This window comes from Arachis ipaensis, chromosome B01 (assembly GCF_000816755.2).
Source record: "Arachis ipaensis cultivar K30076 chromosome B01, Araip1.1, whole genome shotgun sequence".
In the NCBI taxonomy this organism is placed as follows: domain Eukaryota; kingdom Viridiplantae; phylum Streptophyta; class Magnoliopsida; order Fabales; family Fabaceae; genus Arachis; species Arachis ipaensis.
The window spans coordinates 116,200,720-116,217,612 of record NC_029785.2 but is presented as its reverse complement, the minus strand read 5'-3'; the positions used below and the strand labels follow the sequence as shown (position 1 = coordinate 116,217,612).

General features: G+C 35.5%; 3 protein-coding genes across 5 annotated transcripts; 2 read left to right on the top strand and 1 right to left on the bottom strand.

Annotated features, from left to right (window-relative positions):
* Positions 710-8,971, top strand: LOC107634168. The gene is made up of 8 exons (XM_016337745.2): positions 710-907; positions 1,155-2,489; positions 3,278-5,047; positions 5,880-6,983; positions 7,104-7,208; positions 7,366-7,455; positions 7,922-8,032; positions 8,112-8,971. The coding sequence occupies exons 1-8, from the start codon at positions 851-853 to the stop codon at positions 8,655-8,657; spliced, it is 5,118 nt and encodes a 1,705-aa protein (XP_016193231.1). The 5' UTR covers positions 710-850; the 3' UTR covers positions 8,658-8,971.
* LOC107634205 lies at positions 9,101-11,243 on the top strand. Its single transcript, XM_016337779.2, has 5 exons — positions 9,101-9,531; positions 9,645-9,913; positions 10,005-10,218; positions 10,304-10,385; positions 10,470-11,243. The coding sequence occupies exons 1-5, from the start codon at positions 9,506-9,508 to the stop codon at positions 10,662-10,664; spliced, it is 786 nt and encodes a 261-aa protein (XP_016193265.1). The 5' UTR covers positions 9,101-9,505; the 3' UTR covers positions 10,665-11,243.
* LOC107634180 (ras guanine nucleotide exchange factor R) lies at positions 11,110-15,115 on the bottom strand. Of its 3 annotated transcripts, XM_021123911.1 has the most exons (3): positions 14,480-14,837; positions 12,336-13,705; positions 11,110-12,185 (listed from the first exon to the last, which is right to left on the bottom strand). In XM_021123911.1, exons 2-3 carry the CDS (start codon positions 13,669-13,671, stop codon positions 11,404-11,406), a joined length of 2,118 nt encoding a protein of 705 aa, XP_020979570.1. In that variant the 5' UTR covers positions 13,672-13,705; positions 14,480-14,837; the 3' UTR covers positions 11,110-11,403. The 3 variants fall into 3 exon arrangements, with proteins under 3 accessions (XP_020979570.1, XP_016193240.1, XP_016193248.1); XM_016337754.2 differs by lacking the exon at positions 14,480-14,837 and adding an exon at positions 15,006-15,115 and having other exon boundaries at positions 11,110-13,705; XM_016337762.2 differs by having other exon boundaries at positions 11,110-13,705; positions 14,480-14,836.

Genomic DNA, 16,893 nt, shown 5'->3' with positions numbered 1-16,893 from the left:
AAACATCAAAAGATGATAACAATACAAAAAGTATTAGGACAAAAAAAAAAGTACAAAAAGCTTTTTTAAATGGCATATATTTTTTAAAAAGATAAACTAAATACAAAATATGTATTCTTAAAAAGCTTCAAAAATTAAATTTTGACATAAAAGTTTTTTGGTTTTAACTAGTAACAAAGTCTCAACATCCAAAACTCACAATAATTAGAGTTCAAACATCAAAAGACGATAACAAACAAAAAAAAGTACAAAAAACTCTTAAAGATGGCATATAGTTTTTCAAAAGATGAACTAAATACAAAACATGTATTCTTAAAAAGTTTCAAAAATTAAATTTTGACTTTTTTTTTTTGGGTTTTTAACAAGCACGAAGTCTCAACACCCAAAAATAAAAACATAATTAGAGTTCAAACATTAAAGGATGATAACAATACAAAAAGTATTATGACAAAAAACATACAAAAAACTTTTAAAGATGACCTATATTTTTTTGAAAGATAACCTAAATACAAGATATGTATTCTTAAAAAGCTTCAAAAACTAAATTTTGACAATTTCTGCAAACATATCAAAACAAAAAAAAATATATATTGTTTTTAAATTCAGTGATCTTATACTAAATAATAAAATAAATATTTTTTTATTATTTTATTTTGCATGCTGTTACTCTCAAGTCAGTCACCTATAAAAGCTTGTTCCCTCCGATGATCAATTTCCCAATTTCCCAATTGATCCAATGATGACCAATTTCGATTATGTAATGTTGTGGCATTCACATTGGAACCTCGCTGAAACATCTAACTTTTCTGAGGTAATTCATTGATTCAAACATTGCATTGATCATTTGGTGATGGAGGACAGTGATGTAGCAGATGATCAGAACTCAGGATGGTTCCAAGTCAAAAAGGTTTATTTTATTTTATTTTTAAAATTTTTTCCTTTTATTATCTCCTACGATTGATGACTTTCGCAATTGTTTTACTGTTGCTGTTGCTTCTTATTTTGCCTTTGACAATATTTGAATCTAAGGAAAGGAATGATTTAAAGTTTGTTTAGCATCTCAGATTAATTCCTCTTCTTTGGGGTTTGATTATACAAGTTTTAGTTATGTTAGGCGGTCTTATTAATAGTTATGTTGTTTCTTTCTTGCCCAGAAGCACAGAAATACCTCAAAATTCTCATTGCAGAGTTGGGTAGGAGGATTTTCAGGGAAAAATGCTTCTAACTCTATGCGGACTCAGCATTCAGTGAATAAAAATAATGAAAATTTACATAGCAAGCACAATGCCAATCTCTCAAGATTAGGGCAGAATTTTTCACAGAACCCTGTTCCTGGGAATGTTGTAGGATCTCCTTCAGTGTCAAATGAAGAAGAGGGCAAAAGTTGTCTTAATACATGTGAGATTAGACATAATAGTGAAAGCGAGAAGTTGGCTCCAGCAGCACGAATGACGGATTCTCAAGGTAAACTTGAAGAAGCCCAGAAACTAGCTGAAGTTGTTAAGCCTGACAAAGGCCAGAAAATCAGATGGGGTGATTTAGAAGAGCAGGACTTGGCTCAGCCACATGAAAAATTGATTGGAGTTGGAATCAAGTTTGGTAGTATTGGAGATGATAGTGTGCTTAGCTGCAGAAAGCCTGAGAATATTCCTGATGTAGTTCCTTGTGATTCGAATAATGCCCCAGAGAAAGACTTGACAGTGTTGGCGGAGACTGTTGATGCAGAGATTGACTCTCATCAGATCCCTCTGTTGAGATGTAAGGATGAAATGCTTGTTGAAAATGGTGAAGATGATAAGACTTCATCTTTGGAAGATTTGAAAAAACCAGAAATGGATGCGGAAAAAGTTGACCCAGATGAAGGCACATCATCTCGTGATGAGAAAAATGATGAAGTCAATAAAACAGAAAATAATAGTGGCACTAAAAATGATTCGTTTTCGGCCAAAGATGCTGTGGTGGTTGAAAATCAAGCACAAACAGTTACCAATGATCTAAGTGATATTGAAGTTTCAAAATTACCAGCACAAAATTGCAGTTCAAGCAACGCAGTTACTGCCCAGGGTACTGTTTCACAACTTCGTGAAAGGGAACCTGAAGTTGCAGGTGGTTCTAGTGCTTCTATTGAAGTTAGGGATTCACCGTATGGTAATGCAGAAAATATTGTTTCAAACTCTCATAACTTCAGTGCCTCTGAGGATGTTGATTCGAATGAAAGCAAAGAAAGGTTCAGACAGAGGCTCTGGTGCTTTCTATTTGAGAACCTGAATAGGTCTGTAGATGAACTTTATCTTCTTTGTGAGCTAGAATGTGATTTGGAGCAGATGAAAGAGGCAATTCTTGTTCTTGAGGAGGCTGCATCTGATTTTAAAGAGCTTATCACTAGAGTTGAGGAATTTGAAAAAGTTAAAAAGTCTTCTCAAACATTTGATGAAGTTCCTGTCATCTTGAAGAGTGATCATCGCAGACCACATGCTCTCTCATGGGAGGTATGCTTCATATATTATGTACAAGGAAATGTGAAAATGCAATCTCTTCATTTGCCCCCATATTATCTGCAAGGAAATGTGTGATAACATGATAGGTTGATAACATTTTAGAAATTCAAAAAAAAAAAAAATTACACATAATATCATTGAGATTTACAGGTAAAGTGAGTGTTATCTGCTTGGGCAGCTTGTGCAGAAAAGGGTGATAACAATCATCTGAGTAACATAAATGCCTAGTCCCTTTTCTTTTCCTTCCTTTTTGTTTATTAAGTACAATTTAGTACAGAAATTATTTTTTTTCTACATGATATATTTCTGAGGAACAGAATCTTTAATGAACATATTCTGTCTTTATATGTAATTTGGCTATCTGGACAATTGTATCTATATTTTGAATCTCTATTTTTTGTATACTAAGCTTGACTGTTTCAGCATTATAACCCAGCATTGGGTATTATGATTTTATTGTACAACTTCTGCATGATGCTATCCATGCCATGCTAACTGGATTTACCTAGCATGTGTGCTATTAAAACACTGTTGTAGTTTAGACTACTGTCACCAATTCATCTTCACATGTTGGACACTGACAGAAAATAAAAATAAATAAATCAGAGCATTTACACATGGTTTCATACGTTCACTTATGGTGTCTTTCCTGTTTGCTTGTTTGATTTCTGGTTTGAGGTGTGGGTCTTAGGTTACACTTATGATTAGTGCCTATAAGAGATATGTATCATGTAGCTTTTTCACACTTCGGATGATCAGCTGCTCTTTTCTGATTGTAGGTCCGACGGATGACAACATCACCACATAGGGCAGATATACTGTCTTCATCTCTCGAGGCATTTAGAAAGATTCAACAGGAGCGTGCTGGCATGCAATTGGGTAGTGACACAGAAAAGACCATTTCTAAACGTTTGAGTTCTGCCTCTGTTAACAATGTGAAAAGATCTCAAACCAATGGCAGAACAGACTTAGTGACAAAGCCAAAAAAGAATAATGGATCTTCAGATGCTAACCAAGGGAATCTGAATGTAAAACGGAATAATGTTGAAGGGGGGGAACCCAGTGCTGACACTGTACAAAGTGAATGTAAACAACCAGATAAAATATTAACTTCAGAAGTTGTTATATCTGAAAATTCTGCTTCTTTTACCACCACTAGAAGTAAAAGAGATGGACCTGGATCTGGAGTTGACAAGCTGCTTTCTAAGAAAGATAAAATGCCAACTGAAGTAGTTAATGAGAAAAACCCCAGATCAACAGATAACATTAGGAGGCAAATACCTGTATCTGAAAAAGATAAGGAAAAGAGGAATATTGCACAGAGTAAATCCTTGAATGCTTGGAAGGAGAAGAGGAACTGGGAGGACATACTTTCATCCCCATTTCGTGTATCTTCCCGCATGTCATACTCACCCAGCATTGGCAGGAAAAGTGCTGAACGTGTACGTATGCTGCATGATAAATTATTGTCTCCTGAAAAAAAGAAGAAAACCGCTTCAGATTTAAAAAGAGAAGCAGAAGAAAAGCATGCTCGTGCTATGAGAATCAGAAGTGAGTTAGAGAATGAGAGAGTCCAAAAGCTTCAACGCACATCTCAAAAAGTAAATCGTGTAAGTGAATGGCACGCTGTTCGTCATACGAAGTTGCGAGAGGGAATGCATGCCCGTCACCAACGCAGTGAATCTCGCCATGAAGCTTTTCTTGCTCAAGTGGTGAAGAGAGCCGGTGATGAAAGTAGCAAGGTAAATGAGGTGCGGTTCATTACTTCCTTAAATGAAGAAAATAAAAAATTGATATTACGTCAGAAGCTCCATGAGTCAGAGATGAGGAGAGCTGAAAAGCTTCAGGTTATAAAATCTAAGCAAAGGGAGGATTTGGCAAGGGAAGAAGCTGTCCTAGAGCGCCGAAGACTCATTGAGGCTGAAAAGTTACAGCGTCTAGCTGAGATTCAGCGGAGAAAGGAGGAGGCCCAAGTCAGAAGGGAAGAGGAAAGAAAAGCATCAAGTGCAGCACGGGAAGCAAGAGCAATTGAACAGCTTCGAAGAAAGGAAGAAAGAGCCAAAGCACAACAAGAGGAAGCTGAACTTTTAGCCCAGAAATTGGCAGAGAGACTAAATGAAAGCGAACAACGTCGGAAGATTTACCTAGAGCAAATTCGGGAGAGAGCAAATTTGAGGGATCAATCATCCCCTTTGATGCGTCGATCAATAAATAAAGAGGGGCAAGGTAGATCTGCCCCTACAAATAGCAGTGATGATCCTCAAACAAACATTGCCTCTGGCACAGGCTCTATCCTTGGAATTGGCAATATCACAATGCAACATGCAATGAAGAGAAGAATTAAGAGAATTAGACAAAAGCTTATGTCGTTAAAGTATGAGTTTGTTGAGCCTCCTCTTGGAGGTGAAAGTGGTGGCATTGGATATAGAGTAGCAGTCGGTGCTGCCAGGGCAAAGGTTGGTCGGTGGCTTCAAGAACTTAAAAGACTTAGACAGGCAAGAAAAGAAGGTGCCACAAATATAGGGCTAATTATTTCTGAAATGATCAAGGTATTTTTTTATATATAATTTTCGGTTTTTGGGTTTATTGGAAATCATGTTTCCTTATTTATGGATTGAGAATTTTGTTTTAACCTTGTTTCAAAGTTATGAACTTTGAACTATGGAATAAAATTTGAATTTAGATCCCCTAAATTTTGAATTTTCACTTGAGAGGGTAAAGTGTGATCTCTCACCTTTGAAATAAATGGTGAGAAATCACACTTTACCCTCTAAATTGAAGTTCAAAATTTAGATGATCCAAATCCATAAAATTTGATGTGCATTGAAATTTTTTCTGCACTTTGAAATATGTTGCGCTTCTTAAAATTTCACTTTATGGGGAAGTCTTGTTTAGTTGGTAAATAAATATTCGTTTGGAAGAATTAACCATCCAACAAATCCTTGTTCCTGATTGTTATGAAACCACTCATCCCAAAAGCTTAAGCTGATGGGAGAAGGTAACATTAATGGTTATATCTCTAACACTCCCCCTCAAACAAGAGCCTCTTTTTGGGTTTGTTTGATTTTGCATAGGCCTTCTTTTCTCTTTTATTTGCCTTATGCCACTTTTGGGGTTCACCAAGGATCGAACTCTTGACCTTTCGGACATAGAGCTCTGATACCATGTTATGAAACCACTCATCCCAAAAGCTTAAGCTGATGGGAGAAGGTAACATTAATGGTTATATCTCTAACACTGATTATATGCTGAACTGAGGTTCTTTTCTAGGACATGTTTACTGTTTACATTTGTGTTGGTCCTTCGCATTGTAGAACATAACTGCTATATTTATCTTGTAACTTGTGCTTGTTTTTAACTTATATATCTATTGTATTCTAGTATTTGGAGGGAAAAGATCCTGAGCTACAAGCATCTCGTCAAGCTGGACTACTTGATTTTATTGCTTCTGCCTTGCCTGCTTCTCACACATCAAAACCTGAAGCATGTCAGGTTACATTGCACTTATTGAAACTACTGAGAGTAGTAATATCTGTGCCTGCAAACAGGACTTACTTCCTCGCACAGAATTTTTTGCCTCCAATCATCCCTATGCTGTCAGCTTCTCTTGAGAACTACATAAAGATTGCAGCATCTATAAGTTCACCCAGTAACATAAGTTTGCCATCATCGAATAAAGCATCCGTTGAGAACTTTGAATCAATTTCTGAAATATTAAATAACTTTTTGTGGATTGTTACTGCAATTTTTGGGCATGTAAGTTCAGAGGAAAGGCAACTTCAGATGCGGGATGGCTTGCTGGAGTTACTGATTTCCTATCAAGTGATTCACCGGTTACGAGATCTTTTTGCACTTCATGATAGGCCTCAGATGGAAGGTTCTGCATTTCCTGCTCCCATTCTCTTAAGCATACATCTTTTGGTGGTTTTGACTTGCAGACCTGGAACAGTGAGTTATATTGATTGGGAATCTTCTGCTGTTGCAATGCAGCAGGAAATTGGCAGCGAAATGACTAAGTTTGCTGATTCTACACATTCTTTCTTGAATAACTCCTGGGGAGATTATGGTCCCTTGTCCACTATTAATGGTAGCACAGTTATGCATTTACCTGATGTCCCAGAGGACAGACCATTGGATGAAATAGTTAAGATGAACGGGAGTGATGAAGCCATTTCTAATGGCAAGGATTCTAAATTGGAGCATAATAGCTCTGCTAAATTGAAAAATGATGATATGATCAAGATGGATGAGCCAGATGAACTGAAGAAAAATCAAAGCAGGGGTATTATCAATTCTTCTGTTTCCCCGAAAGATGAAAAACATGCAGGGGTAATTGTTACAGCACCAAAGAATGGAAAAGTATCAAATTCGGCTCAGCCACTGGCATTTCTTCTTTCTGCTCTTTCCGAAACAGGACTTGTTAGTCTCCCTTCTCTTTTGACTGCTGTTCTACTGCAAGCAAACAATAGATCATCCTCTGAACAAGTTAGTATTTTGCAACCTGCAAATACATTGATGAAAAATTGGTGGTCTTCTTTCATGCTAATAAGTAATAACTATATATTTTGAGTCATATCTAAGTTGAATGGCTTCATTTTCCTCCAGGGCTCATTTATCCTTCCATCTAATTTTGAAGAGGTGGCAGCCGGAGTACTAAAGGTGCTGAACAATGTGGCACTTTTGGATCTTGTATTTTTGCAGCGAATGCTGGTGAGTGTTCTCATTCCCTTGTCAATGTAATTAATTAGTTAGATGTATCTTAAAGCATGCATGGGTATTAACTTTAGCATTATTTCGATTCTTTCCTACCAGTTTTCCTTGTTCTTTGCTGATTTTTTCCCATTTCTTAATGTTGTTTTGCTGACAGGCTAGGCCAGATCTGAAAATGGAAATTTTCCATTTAATGAGCTTCTTACTTTCTCATTGTGCTGGCAAGTGGAAAGCACCTAATGATCAGGTAAATCACCAACAAATCATAAGTTTGAGATTGAAGGGGATTCTTTTCACTTTAATTCTTTTGACTGATCTTTGTAACACAGGCTTGCTTAACTAAAGGAGAATCTAAATGAAATATTTGACCTCGAATTTGTTTTGATAAAGCTTGCAAAACATATACAGGCTATGTGAAACTCTTGATAAATATACACTCATCTCCATCTAGCTTCCTGCACTAAATTACCTTCCTATATTTAGAAGTTTCATCTGACAGATTTATCAGGGGAACATATTTTATATCTGAACTATAGTGAGATGTAGTGTAATTTCATCTAACTTCCAGGAAGATCAACTTAATTCACCCAAGAAAATGAAAAAATTTGTTCATTGTTGCTTCCATTTAATTGCATGATTTATGCCTTTGGTTAATTTATTAGAGGATTCTTAGTTCTTACTTTAATAATCTGCATTGTTTATTTTTTCCTCAGGTTGGTTCATTAATGCTTGAATCTCTGTCACTTCTGGGACACTTTGCATTATTCCATCCTGGAAACCAGGCTGTTCTTCGATGGGGAAAGAGCCCTACCATCCTACATAAGGTCTATGAATATTTAACAAGTGTTGGTTTATTTGTTCAATTTTCTAGTGATGATCTAATGTTCAGCTGTACGACGACAGGTATGCGATCTGCCTTTTGTTTTCTTCAGTGACCCAGAGTTGATGCCAATCCTGGCTGGCACATTAGTAGCTGCATGTTACGGGTGCGAGCAGAACAAGTTCGTAGTCCAGCAAGAACTGAGTGTTGATATGCTACTTTCGTTGCTCAGATCTTGCAGAAGTTCTTCACCTGCATCTCAGCTTAACCCAACCTTGGACAATTCCTCAATTGATGATTCTAGCGAATGCAATCAATTAGGTTCTGAATCCAGAAGGCCTCTGTCGGACATTCCTACAAAACACAGCCGTTCCAATGTCAATGGTAAAGGCTCTCGCGCCTCCTTAATAAAGGTTGGTGCTTCAGGTAATAGCATTAAAACTGGCAGGATAAGAAGCCTAAGGGATGGCAAGGCAACCAAGAGTTCTGAAGAAATGGCTACCAAGAACACACACTGTGTTTTTGAGACCTCAACTTTAATGTTGCACTGTAGATTTCCTCACAGCTTCATTGATAAAGTAGAGCAATTCTTTTCTGCAGAAATTCCAAATGGTGTTGATGAAGTGTGAGTGTAAAACATTTTAAACTCATTTTGATAGACACAGATCTTCAAGTAGATGTTGCACACTGCTACTACCAACAGCCACATGAAAGATATTGAGAAAAGAAAAAAAAAAGCTGACATAACCAGTCTGAGTTATATACACCAAAGCTCCTTTTTTAGTCACTTCATGCCAAAGGCATTGAACCCTTATGGAAATATACATAGTACAGGTTGAGCATTTTTGTATTATATGTAATAGAAAAAAAGGATTTGTGATATAGCTGTCATTATCTATCATCAACTGTAATTGTATCTTATATATATGGTGGTCTCGAAGCATCATAATTCCAAAGTTCCAATTTTTATTTATTTATTTGGCTTTATTTACTTAAAACTAAAATTTTCAATTATTAATCTTTTTATACTATTAAAAGTTTAAAACTTATACAATATAAATATAAACGAAAATTATAATACATGTTAACTAAAATTTTCCTGTATGCCATTTTTTTTTCTTTCAAAAAAGTAAACTAATAAAATCATGTTATCTATCTTTACCCAAAATTCATGACAGAACTTGCCTGTAAAAGTGCCATTATACCTTTCATTAGAGGCTTGTGTTCTGACCCCTGATTATCCCAGGAAGCAAGTAAAAGCTAAAATCTCTACAAAGTTAACAAAAGAGGTCAATGTGCATGTGGGGTGTTGTAGTTTACAGACATAGAAGGAAAAAAAGATCCTTTGCATCCTTTGGAGACTGCTTGTGGAGTCTATCTTCCTTTGTGTGTATGCTGCTCTGCTTTATCAATAAAAGCTGCTCTTGGTTGATCTTCACACATTCAAACAAGTTGTAACAGATTTCAAATTCTACGAATGGAAAACAGGCAACATCTGAGAAGGTATTTTGTTTTGTGATAATTTCTTTCTCTATGCCAATGTCTCTTTGAAGAACTGTTTCTTACTGCATCATATCACTTATTTTTAATGAAAAATCAATGGCATTCTATTGTAGGGTGTCATTTACTGATCCACAAGCACCAAAACATCATGGGTATGCTGGTACTAGAGATAACAATGCTTGGAGCTGGCTCAAAAGGACAAATTTTCATTATGAAGATATAGATGATGAGCATGCAACTTCAGTTGCAGCTGCAGCATTTGCAATTCATTCTCTAGAAGAAGAGGAATCGTGCAATTCGCAAAAGATAAGAGAGGGTCCCAAATCTTCAAGGACTCGAACTATGAGAACAAAAGAGAACATATCTAGGAACCCAAGTTATGGTAACTAGATAAGTCAAGGCAATATGCCTAATCATTCTATGGCCGATTTTTTAAACCATATTTTAAGAATTGTTTGTGTTCGATGTGGCAGCTGAAACTTCAATGAAGAGGTCATTTGGACAAGATCCTAGGACAAAGGAAACAGCTCATCCAGTTAGACGCTCAAGCAGTGTATCCTCTCCAATGCCTCCACCACCAGCTCAAGCAGTGCATCGAAAGGAGAAAGGCATTCCAATACAACACAAAAATGTCTCAACTGGACCACAAACTTGGCAAAAGACCAACATAGAGAAGATTCAACAGCGGTAATGTTCATTACTTAAGCAGCTTGTTTAATTATGATTTCTTTTTCTATAAAATATAAGCTATTATTTTGGGAAAAATTTTCAGGTATGAGAAGATAAAGTCAAAAATTCTTTCTTGGAAGTGTGTGAAAAAGATTCAAACCAAATTCCAGATAGAAAGGAAGAAGGTTTGTCACAATTCTGTGTTATGTATGTATAGATATATATTTTTTCAATTTGTGAACATAGCCTCATAGCTTGTGGAACTACAGAGAGAACTGAAGAAGAAAAGAGCAATGCAAACGCTGAATCATCGGAATAAGATGGAAAGGATAGGTATGTTATCACAAGGATCAAGAGTTGAAGACAAAAGAAGAAATGAAGAGTGGGAGGCCAGAGAAAACTCAAACAGAATCAGGAAAACTGGCAAGGTCCCTGTAAAATGTTCATGTTTCAATCCTAGATAGAATCAAACCTTAGAATCAAGCCGTATCTTCTCTCCAACCTGGTTTCATGAAATCCAGTTATAAGTTTACAACATACACAAGACACAACTATGGTTGATTATATATACAGATGAGATTACATCAATATTTGATGTTCAAACTGTTGTTATTATATCACAACTACTCAATGTTCTGGTTGTAATACATGTATTAATGAAATAAAATTGGTCATATCTAGTTACATTTTGTCCCAGTATTCAATTTGCAGTTGCCATCAATATAGCATAGGTGAAAGAGTATCTTTTTGTTCTGGCTTTAAGTAAATCCATTTGATAAAATAACTAAATGTGTGCTCAACTATGTATAACATTTATTCAGAATCATGAAAATTAAAAGTAGCTGAGTTCCATCAAATGAGAAAATGTTGAAGGGAAAGAAGTGAGGGGAGCTGATTCTTGAATGATTATTAGTGCAAAATCTCTTTATTAGCAACCACTAAATCACTAACAGTACAAAATAACAGTGAAATCCCCTCATTCACCAATTCTTTATTAGCAACCACTAACAGTACAAGAAACAGCATTAACAATCCCAGCTCAACAAATCCAAGCCACAAACAATTGCAGTTTCAGAAAGCTGTGACAGAAAATCAACTCTCAGAATCAGACATTTCCTCTTGCATGTATGTATCTCTCATGCTTAATCATCTATATATACACACCATTTACATGTTGAACACATTTCAAGACCTGAGGCAAACTTAACATGGTGTGCTTACTTCTGGTAAAGCGGACCTGGACTGTCTACGGGAATCAATAGATATTACTGTTTCAAATGCACCAACAAGTGCCTTGACCTTGCTCTTCCTGACCTCAGCAAGCATGGTTGCTGTCTCTTCAATCACATTGTTATACAAACGCCGGTTTGCTTTCTTCTCCACACTTGGGGGCCTAAGTAACACTTCCTCCTCAGATTCTGGTTTTGAACCATCTACCTCTGTACCAGTCTCTCTTGCAATGCTTCTCATTTTAATTGCTTCTGCGATTTGGAATTTAGGTGAATATATTTCAGTTATGACATTTGTAGGAGCATTGATATCTCTAGGATTGTCATAATTAAGGGTGCGCACCGGCCTGAATTTGAGTCTCCTTGGAATGTTGTTGTTCTCAGGCTGAATTTCAATCACCTTTCCTCTCCTAAAAGTAAGCTTCCGAGGAGCAACCTTATTTGTTTCCCCAACTACTGTGCTCACTCTTGGCTTGACTTGATACCCCATCTTCACATTTTCACTGTTTCCTGTCTTCTTCAAAGTAGCATCATCGTGTTGTTTTCCATTGGAAGTGTTTAATGAGAAATCAGATAATGATGTTGACCGTGAATGTGATTTTTTGCCTTTGCCTCCAGAGGATATAAGAGGTTTTCCATTGAATGAGAAATCAGATAATGATGTTGACCGTGAATGTGATTTCTTGCCAGGTTTTCCATTGGAAGTGTTTAATGAGAAATCAGATAATGATATTGACCGTGAATGTGATTTCTTGCCTTTGCCTCCAGAGGATACAAGAGGTTTTCCATTGAATGAGAAATCAGATAATGATGTTGACCGTGAATGTGATTTCTTGCCAGGTTTTCCATTGGAAGTGTTTAATGAGAAATCAGATAATGATATTGACCGTGAATGTGATTTCTTGCCTTTACCTCCAGAGGATATAAGAGGGAGAGATGAACCTGATGGTGTTCGCGAATGTGATTTCTTGCCTTTGCTTCCAAAGTTTATAAGAGGGAGGAATGAACCTGATGGTGTCCGCGAATGTGATATCTTGCCTTTGTTTCCAAAGGATATAAGAGAGAGAGATGAACTCGATAGTGTCCGGGTATGTGATCTCTTGCCTTCACCTCCAGCGGATAGAATAGACATAGACTCACTTGGACAAGTTCCATGTCCAGCATGATTAAGACCCTTCGTTGCTGCTGAAGGCAACATGCTGTTGTGGTCAGAAGGTAGAGTATGTTCGTCATCTAGAGTATGCACAATTTCATGTAGAATGTCATTGCTGGCTAATTCAGGTTTGGCTTCAACCTTCCCATTACCTTTCCTAGAAGACACACTTTTCAAGTTCTTGGTAGTCTTGGCATTCAAGCTTGAAGCTTTCTTCGTCGTACATCTTCTTGTTACTTCCTTGCCTTCAATTAACGATGGCTTTGTCTTCTGTTTGCTATTGATTTCAGAGTGTTTTCTGCTGCTTGAACAAGAAACAACTTTGTCTTTTATTGTCTCCCCTTTTGTATGACTTGGATATTCCTTGTCTCCAATAAAAGCTAGAATTTTTGAAGATTCTTGCTGTGCTTGCCTTAGATTCCTCCTATTGTGCTCCTTGGTTGAAATTCTTAAATCGGTGTTAGTCTGCTCCTTGGTGGAAAATCTTTGATCACTGTTATTCTGCTTCTTCTTCTTGTGCCCCTTGGTGGAAACATTTGTTTCTTCAGTTGTTGAATTTTTCTCTGAATTGACTGTTGCTTCATATATTACTTCCTTGGTATCAACAAGACTATTCGAACTTCCAAATTTTGATTTTGGAGAAGGCTTTGAATGGCTTACTGATTTTCTCAGATCATTGTTATTGTGCTCCTTGGTGGAAACATTTGTTTCTGCAGAAGGTGGTGAATTTTTCTTTGAATTGACTGTTTCTTCATTTATTACTTCCTTGATGTCAGCAAGAGTATTGGAACTTCCAAATTTTGAAGTTGTATAAGGCTTTGAATTAATGCCTGATTTCTTTGTCCATGCCAAAGAAGTTATATTCTCTTCCTGTACTTTGTTTTTGATTCCCCCTGTGGAAACAGTTACCCTTTTCTTTGCTCTTTTCCATGGTTTAGCTTCGGTGGTGGCATTTTGGATGCCGAATTTGCACAAATCATGACACGAACCCTGCGGAGCGCTGAGATAGCGCGAAGCAGTAACCTTAGCTTGATCTTTGGTGAAGGTTGTTATTGTTTCAATATCATAATCTTCCACTGCCATAACCATTCAAGGTTCAACCAAATAGTTCAGATCAAGAACCCTGAAACAGATAACAACTCTGTAAGAGATATGAGGAAAGGGTTTTATAAATTGAAGGACGTTAGCCAGATCAACATAAGACATGTATGAGTGAATATGAGTGAATTTTCTGTTCTAATTTGAGAATCCTAGCAAGAGCAACAATGTAACCAAGCTTGTTTTTTTCTCATTGGCATGAAAGCATTTCAAGGAGCAGGATTAACTTGAATGGATCCATTTATTGTTCACCACTTGTTTACCCTGAAAACTACCAAAATAATAATGAAAAATCTTCACTGGACAAAGTCTTCTTTGAAAGGGCACTAACCATTCCTACTTTCCTAACAATGTAAATTTCATGTATATATATTGCAGCTTCAACGTTCAAATTTGCCCATTTAATTCCATGATTAGTAGACTGCACAAAATGCAGAATTGTATAGCAAAGAAAGTATGTGAAATATGGCACACCATATTATTACAATGCTATTTTCATATTTAGACAACTTCAAACTGATATGACGGATTCAGAACCAAAAAAAGAAAAAGGTTCTTAAATAAACCAGCATTGATTTCTGTAAAAAAATTAATTAATGATCCTGCGTATGATCTGATTGATCATCATGAATTCATAATAATCTCAGGAGAGAAAACAAAAACAATCCCCTGAAATTAAGTCATACTTCAGAATCATAATCATCCTTAAAGAAATTGCATGGATCATCATCAACAATTAAACATCCAAGCTAATTAACATGAAATGTAACGGAAAATGAAGGACGATGAAAACACAAACCTTGTTTTTTTCTCCCTAAGAAGGAACGAAATTAAAGAATGGAAAGAAAAGAAAAAAGTAACCACAAAACAGAAATGAAATGGGAAATGGTTATGTTAGGTGTTAGTGTGTCAACCGAAAGCGCGTAATTGGTTATTGGCAAGAAAAAAAGGTAACGGTTTTGCACAGAGAGGAGAAAGGTGGGGGAGAGTCCCCACTCCCACCGAAAAGGAAGAGTAACAACTCTGTCAACCCTAACCCTAACTATGTAAAAATTGCAACCCCATCATTCTCGGATTTCGATTTTGGACCAACATTAACGAAATCCAAATATAGAATATGAGATTAGATTATCAATACACTAAAGTTAAACTCTATTTTTTTAAACAAAATGAAATAGCAAAATTTTAGTTTATCTGGACGTGCAACTTCATTTTATTCTATTTTTTTAGAATATTATTATTAGGGTCTTAGGTTTTGGACTTGAAAGTTGAAACAGATTGATGAACGAACAAAATATGTGATATCCATGGTTGAAACGACAAACCTCCATTTCAATCTCATCAGGTCACCAATGACAATCATCCATTCAAACCAGTACCATTCATCAGTCATCACTAACACCAAACAAGAAAATCCTAGTCAAAATTGAATACCAATACATTACACCAATTTTTCTTGTTTTAATTTTATAAATTTAAAGTTTTTAGTAGTCTTTTAGACTTATTAACTTTTTTCCTATTTTCTTATACGTTGTTTAAAGAATTTAATTTGTTAAAAAATTTTACACAGATAATAAATCTCACTAAAAAATTGTATAAAATTCTTTACACAGCATAATAAAATTAAGAGAAAATGATAAATCGATCATTAATTTGTTGGTTTGTGAATATTTAAGTCCTTAAAAATTTAAAAATATATTTAAGTTTCTAACTTCTTTAAAATCTAGACACATCGATTTCGAGTATAATTTGTTTCATTTTAAAAATTCTCTCGTGTGTATCCGTATCAATAAGGTCAGTATGATGGAAGTTATACTTGATTTTTTTCGTTAGGTCTGACAAATCTAAGTGAATATGAGGGATCAATATGTTTAGGATTTAAAAAGGTCAGGAAGTTAATTAAATGCATTTTTAAATTTTTGAGCACTTAAATGTTCACAGATCAACAAGTCAAGAACCTATTTGTTCTTTTTTCTAAAATTAAAAATGTTTAAATATAATTTTTTATAAATTATTTTAATCTTATAAATTTTGAGTCGAGTCAAGCTTTGGTTTTGACAAGATTGACTCATATTATAAATTAATGATCCAAACTTAAGTTTTGTAGAGGCTTTTCTTTATACTCGAGTTTGGTTTGTTTAAAGCCTACAAGCCTCTTTATAAAATAGGAGAGTCCCGCTACACATCCAAGTCATTTAGTTTATACTGTGAGACTTCTTCTTCTTCCTTCTCCTCCTCCTCCCCCTCCTCCTTTTTTTCATTATCGGCATCGTCACCACCACCATACCACCACATCCATCTCCTCCTCTTCCTTCTCCTCCTCCTCCTGTTTCTTTTTTATTTGAATTCTTTGATCTCCTCCTTCCTTTTCTTCTTCCTCCTCTATTATCATTATCGTCATCACCAACAATATCAATATTTTGCTAACATCTTTATTTATTCTGATTCTCTGTGGTGATCAAATGAACTAAAAATATTATCAAAACGAAACCATTGTATAATACCAAATGAACCAAAAATGGTCTATTATATAAATTCGAATTCAGAAATACTTGCGTTTCGAATGAATCGAAAATTAGCTCAAAATGAAACCATTGAATAATACCAAATGAACCGAAAATTGTCCATTATATAAATTCGAATTCGATGATAACGATAACGACAATATGTATTTGAAGAAGACAATGATGATGATGATGATGATGATGATGATGATGATGATGATGATGATGATGATGATGATGATGATGATGATGATGATGATGATGGAGGAGGAGAAGGATGAAAAGGAAGGAGGAGACGAAATTCCAATAAGAGGAGGAGGAGGAGGAAGAGGTGTTGGTGACGATGGTAACGAAATTGAAAAATAATAAAAAAGGAGGAGAAGAAGAAGAAGACGTAGTATCCAGAGTAAAGAAGAAGAAACACGTAACTCAAATCACTTGGATAAACTTGGATGGAAAATTGCTTGTATGTGAAGAATTACTCTTTTATAAATTAGAACTCAAAACAATACACTTAAAAAATCTAAATTCACCTTAAATTTATCCTAAAATTTATAATTCATTACTTGTAAAGTATATTTCATTTATAATTAATCGTTAGTCACATATCATAACCATATTTATAATTTATAAACATTTTTTTTGACAAAAAAACTACCATCTTAACTTATCTTGATTATTGATTTTTTTTTGTTTTGTGTTTAAAATA